Source organism: Ursus americanus, chromosome 29 (genome assembly GCF_024610735.1).
Source record: "Ursus americanus isolate L20-20 chromosome 29, mUrsAme1.1.p, whole genome shotgun sequence".
In the NCBI taxonomy this organism is placed as follows: Eukaryota; Metazoa; Chordata; class Mammalia; order Carnivora; family Ursidae; genus Ursus; species Ursus americanus.
Window position 1 is genome coordinate 10,001,266 of NC_142155.1, and position 5,937 is coordinate 10,007,202.

Sequence of the window (5,937 nt, forward strand, 5' to 3'; positions counted from 1 at the left end):
GGCTCCTAGCAGAGAAGCCTGATGTGGGGCTCGATCCCACAATGCCGGGATCACACCGTGAGCCAAAGGCAGACGCTTAACGACTGGGCCACCCAGGCGCCCCTGATAATGTAGCTTTAATACAACTCCTCTGTTAACAGATACTACTTGGATTCTGCATTTGTTCCTTGTTAATTTAAGAATGTCTTGAAACCATACGTGATATTTGAGTGTGGACATATGAGAAAAAAATATATTTCTGCTTCGTTACCTTGACTTTGAAACAGTGTTATTTTTCCATAATCCAAATAAATGCTGCTATCGTAGAAATAAAATTTGCCTATACTAACTAAAACAACAACAAAGAGTATTTCTGATTGCATCTTTTGTTCTATTTTAGGTTTTTCTACTCCTGTTTTGTATCTCCTCTTATGGTCTAGGTTCAAAAACACCAAAGTCCACTCTAAAGAAAGCTTTATCATTACTCACACATCCCACTTGAAATAATACAAGTAGTAACTGTCAATATGGATGCATCTGGCTCCAGTGTCCACACAGTATGTTATGGGTCTGAAAATACATAATCAAAATTAATTTTTTAAAAAGATTTTATTCATTCATTTGACAGAGAGAGAGAGAAAGAGAGAGAGAGAGAGAATGCACAAGCAGGGGAGCAGCAGAGGAAGAAGAAGCAGACTCCCCGCTTAGCAGGGAGCCTGGTGAGGTGCTCAGTCCCAGGACCCTGAGATCATGACCTGAGTCAAAGGCAGAATCTTAACCAACTGAGCTACCCAGGCTTTAATTCTTTTAAAGGTAAAATTAATTAATTCTTTTAAAGGTAAAAGGAGCCACCAGCTGCTCTGGAACGCTATTCCCAAGAAAACTGTGATCTCAGCTTTTTGGAAGGTATCTGTCACCTTCCCAACCCCTGCATCACTCCCATCCTACCTTCTTTAGTCAGGAAAGTATTTACTTTTATAGCTAGTGATGAGTGTTGGGGGGTAGAGAGTGTTTAGATGATGGAAAGGCCTAGCCTAATAACATACTCAGATGATTTAAAAGTTTTCAGCCAAAATTAAACCTGAGTGGATTAAAATATCCAATTATTTGCTACTTAATAGAGACACTCAATGCAAAAGGATATAAACATTCTCCAAGAAAAGTAAAGCCAAATGAATTAGACAATAAGAAAGAAACAAAGCTGGAGTGACAGTGTTTAAATAATATCTAGTAGACTTTAATGGGAATGGCATTAAGCAGAAGAAGATCTTTACGTGAGAATATAATGTTAATCATTTTGTACCATAACGTTCTCTTTAAGTCTCTTATCTATCCAGCTTTCTTTACCAACAGAACACAATGGTGTATGGCAGCTAGAAAGGGGTCCCAAGATGGCAACTGAAATTCAGACAGATTTTGAAGTTTTTAAATTCTGATTTATTTTTATTTTATTTTTATTTTTTATTTTTTTTTAAAGATTTTATTTATTTATTCGACAGAGATAGAGACAGCCAGCGAGAGAGGGAACACAAGCAGGGGGAGTGGGAGAGGAAGAAGCAGGCTCATAGAGGAAAAGCCTGACGTGGGGCTCGATCCCAGAACTCCGGGATCACGCCCTGAGCCGAAGGCAGACGCTTAACCACTGTGCCACCCAGGTGCCCCTGATTTTTTTTTTTTAATTAAACTTTTTATTTTGGGATATTTGTAGATTCACACGCAGTTGTAGTTTTTGTTGTTGTTGTCGTTGTTGTTGTTTTTTAAAGTAGGCTCCACACTCATGGAACCCAATGCAGGGCTTGCACTGACAACCCTGAGATCATGACCTGAGCTGAAATCAAGAGTTGGATGCTCAACTGACTGAGCCACGCAGGTGCCCCAAGAACCCACAGTTTTTTGACTGAATGCGAAGAAGTCTACCCTAAGAGATAGTCGTAATAGTCCTCTAATAGGATTGGAGGTTACCAGAACATGGTCTTGGGAAAAGTCAGCTTCATTTCCACATCTATCAAGCTATAAAACCTTGAAATCACACTCTCATCGTATGAATCTGGTGCACCAATTCAAGCAATATGTTTTTTAAATGAATAAAACTATTTAGAAGCAGAAGTCTGGCCTATACAGGGGCACCTGGGTGGCTCAGTTAAGCTGCTTGCTTTTTATGTGGTTTAGGGCATGATCTCAGGGTCCTGGGATTGAGAGCCACATCAGGCTCCATGCTCCTCAGGGAGTCTGCCTCAGGATTCTCTTTCTCGCTTTGTTCATTGGCTCCCTCTCAAATAAATAAATCAATCTTAAAAAAAAAAAAAAAAGTCTGGCCTATACAGTTTGCGCCCGAGTGTCCAGGTGGGGCACTCATGAGTTCTGAAATCGGGATAGATTTAAAAGTTACAGACTTTGGGGGGCGCCTGGGTGGCACAGCGGTTAAGCGTCTGCCTTCAGCTCAGGGCGTGATCCCGGCGTTCTGGGATCGAGCCCCACATCAGGCTCTTCTGCTATGAGCCTGCTTCTTCCTCTCCCACTCCCCCTGCTTGTGTTCCCTCTCTCGCTGGCTGTCTCTATCTCTGTCGAATAAATAAATAAAATATTAAAAAAAAAAAAAAGAACTTGAGGTAGTTCACACTCAATGACCCAAATTTCCCTGTAATGTAGGAAATGGACGTGCTGAAAATTGGGGATGATGCTGTAAGATTGGTATGAGGTGATAAAGTTTAAAAATAAAATAAAATAAAATAAAAGTTACAGACTTTGGGGCTTCAAGAAAGGCAACAGTAAGGGCACGTTAGCGACTCCATCGCGTGCCTTGCAGTAAGGAATTTCCGATTTCCTTTTCTCCTGTTTAAATGGCAGGAATTACTCCTGAGTCCCCGGAAGTTGTAGGGTGTCTCAGTGAAGTCTCGGGGTTTGGCCCCCTTAGGCCCGGGGGAAGTGCGACCCTCCTTTGGAACGTGGGAGGCAGGAACTTGATTTGGCAGCACCCCGATGGTGCTCACATCCGCAAGCCTTAGATTTTCGTCTTTCTGGGGTTCAGGCCCAATCACTTGTTCCCCGGGGAAGAGCTGACTTTGCCCTCGCCCCACACACTGTCAAGGCCAGGAGGTTCCGGTGTGGAAGGAACGAGTCAATACAGGTGGAAACCCTTATAAACTCAGGGGCACTTGGGCCCATAGGCGCTGGGGAGAGGGTAAAGTGACGGAGATGGTCACGTGCAAGACCTAAGCGCAGGCGGGCCAGCGGAGCGTTCTGAGTGGGAGACTGGGCCGCCGGGAAGGGGGCGGGGTTTATTGTGGGCGGGGCTTGTCGTGGGCGGGGCCCGCCCCGCGCGACTCAGGCCTAGCCTAGGTTGGAGCGTGGTTAGTTTTGAGGCACTCCAGATGGGGACGCTACCAGAACGAAAAAATATTCCACCGTGGGTGAAACCTCCGGAAGACTTGAAAGATCCCGAGGTGTTGCAGGTCCAGACGCAGCTCTTGGAAGCTATGTTTGGTGAGTGAGCCCGATCCTGACCTGGGTGCCCGGCCGTCTTGGTCTCCGTGGGCCTGAGCGCTCATATTCTTCCCCAAACAGGCCCAGCTGGATCTCGAATCCCGTACATCGAGCAAGTGAGCAAAGTCATGCTCGAGCTAAAAGTTCTGGAATCCTCGGGCCTCACGGAGGTCGTGGTTTATGGCTCTTACTTGTACAAGCTCAGGGCCAGGTGGATGCTGCAGTCCATGGCCGAATGGCACCGCCAGCGACAGGAACGAGGTGAGAGGCCTGGGGACGCGGGGGTGGTTTTACTCCTTCTGTAGCCCTCCTCGCCCTTCCTCTCTTCTCTCCGCAGCCACCACCAGCACCTCAGGCGTCACCAGGGGCGGCCCTCCATATCTGGGCTGCCCCTGAGACGACTGTAATGCCGTCTGTTAGTTCTAGAGACCCTGGAGTAAGACCAGGATGAGAGGTGGCCTGGCCTCTTAGGGAAGTGTTACCTGAGACCTGATCCCCGTTCTTCCCCTCCCTCTCAGCACTCCCCCTAGCTTCTTGGGGGGAATATTGGAATGGGCTTGGCGGCCCAAACTTCTGAGATTCCCAAGAATCCCAGGTGCAGAATGCCAGGCTGGGAAGTCCCAGAAAGGAACCTTGAAAGAGGCCGAGAACTGTCCAGGCTCTGCCCTCTCCCCTCATGCACACTTGTTGCTTTCTGGTGCAGGGATGCTCAAACTTGAGGATGCCATGAAAGCCCTAGAGCTAGGTCCTTGGAGGAAGTGAAGCCAGTTTGCAACCAACGTACCTGGAATCAGGATTTAAAGAGAGTAAACTGTGTCTCCAGAGCTGGAATGGATGTGGTCTGGTTGAAATTCTGCTCCAGGCTGACAAGGAAAAACCAGCTGATTTTTGGGTCTTCGCCTTTGTCTTTGAGTCCCAGTGTGGCTTTCCCCTCAGATTTGCTAATTAAAGAATAAAATTTTAAATAAATAGCTCCTTGATGTTTGAAGTACTGGAGATAACATGCCAACCAAGGTGGCCCCTGAGCTTAACCCTTAAATAAAACTTTTAAAGCTAGAAAAAGGTCCAGGAGCACACATGGTTCGGGTTAAAAGGTATAGGAGTTGAGTTCAGAGATGCAGCTTTGATCAAAACCCAGTCGGTTTTATGGGAAATGTGATATTGTCTGGAACCGACCTCGATTCTTTTTTTTTTTTTTTTTTAAGATTTTATATATTTGTCAGAGGGAGAGCACAAGCAGGGGGAGTGGCAGGAAGAGGGAGAGGATGCTCCCCGATGAGCAAGAGCCCAGATGTGGGACTCATCCCAGGACACTTAACCGACTGATCCACCCAGGCATCCCTGACCTGGATTCTTTTAAAAAACAACTCTAACAGGTTGACATAATGTGTAAAGTGAAAAACAAATATTCTCCCAAACATTGAAATGCCAATACCTTCTCAGTGTAGTAGTTTTATATACTTGTAAGCTTAATGGAAGACCACTAGCTGATAGGCAATATAATGAGACTGAACTATGGACTAAGTGGAGAACACTTGTCACTATATTGGAATAAACAGCATTTTCCTAAGTAATGCTAATATTTACATTTACTTATAAATTTTTAATAGATACTACATTCATATGGGTCAGAATCCCAAAATGATAGGAAAGTCTCTCCTATCCATTTATAGGATTATAAAAATTATTATCTGCATAGTTGTCCATTTATGCACCTGTCTCTACTCTCCAAAAATAAAAAACTTTATTTCTTTTGAACTCTTCCAGGGTTTTTAAAAAATAAGATTACAATCATAATTGTAGATTCTTTCCTTCCCTTATAGTTGGTCATGATTCCATATGATTGGTTCCCTACCAAAGGATTTTTGGGTTGTTCCCAGTCTTTGGCGCTTCATAGTTGTGGTGAATACCTACAAGGTCATTGTTTTGCAAGTGTGCAAGTTTTCTGTAGGCCTATAAATAGAGGGAAAATTGCTGATCCAGAGAGGAAAATTGTATATATAATTTTGCTCGATACTACCAAATTGCTTTCCACAGGGGTTGAAATAATTTTACACCCACCAGCAATATGAGATTGCCTGTGTCTCCACAAGCTCACCTAGAGATGATTGGCGAACTTTTTTTGCTGATCTGTTAGGTGCAGTCTTCCTGAATTCAGTACTTCTTGCTTGAGTCTGCTTTATTGACCGGCAGTCGTGGCTCCCTCAGACTGCCCTCCGCTAGTTCACTCTTCAGTCAGTTGGCAGTGAGTATGTGTGAAAATGTAAACTAGGAGAGAGGGGAATTCAAATTCTGCGATGCGAATGAAATACAATTTTCCCTTGCCCTTAAAGTTCAGAAGTTCTGCCCTAAGGGCGGTGCTTCCAAGTGTAGAAAACAGCTTTAGGTTAATCTGTGTCAAAGTAGCAAAATTTGGAAATTTAAGCATATGCCATAAATTCCATGCATGCCCTGGGACTGAAGATTTTTCAGCCT

At 44.5% G+C, this 5,937-nt stretch overlaps 1 protein-coding gene across 1 annotated transcript; it reads left to right on the top strand.

Annotated features, from left to right (window-relative positions):
• Positions 1–3,306: 3,306 nt before the first annotated feature.
• DPPA5 (developmental pluripotency associated 5) lies at positions 3,307–4,385 on the top strand. Its single transcript, XM_045805322.2, has 3 exons — positions 3,307–3,462; positions 3,544–3,723; positions 4,166–4,385. The coding sequence occupies exons 1-3, from the start codon at positions 3,351–3,353 to the stop codon at positions 4,222–4,224; spliced, it is 351 nt and encodes a 116-aa protein (XP_045661278.1). The 5' UTR covers positions 3,307–3,350; the 3' UTR covers positions 4,225–4,385.
• Positions 4,386–5,937: the final 1,552 nt, after the last annotated feature.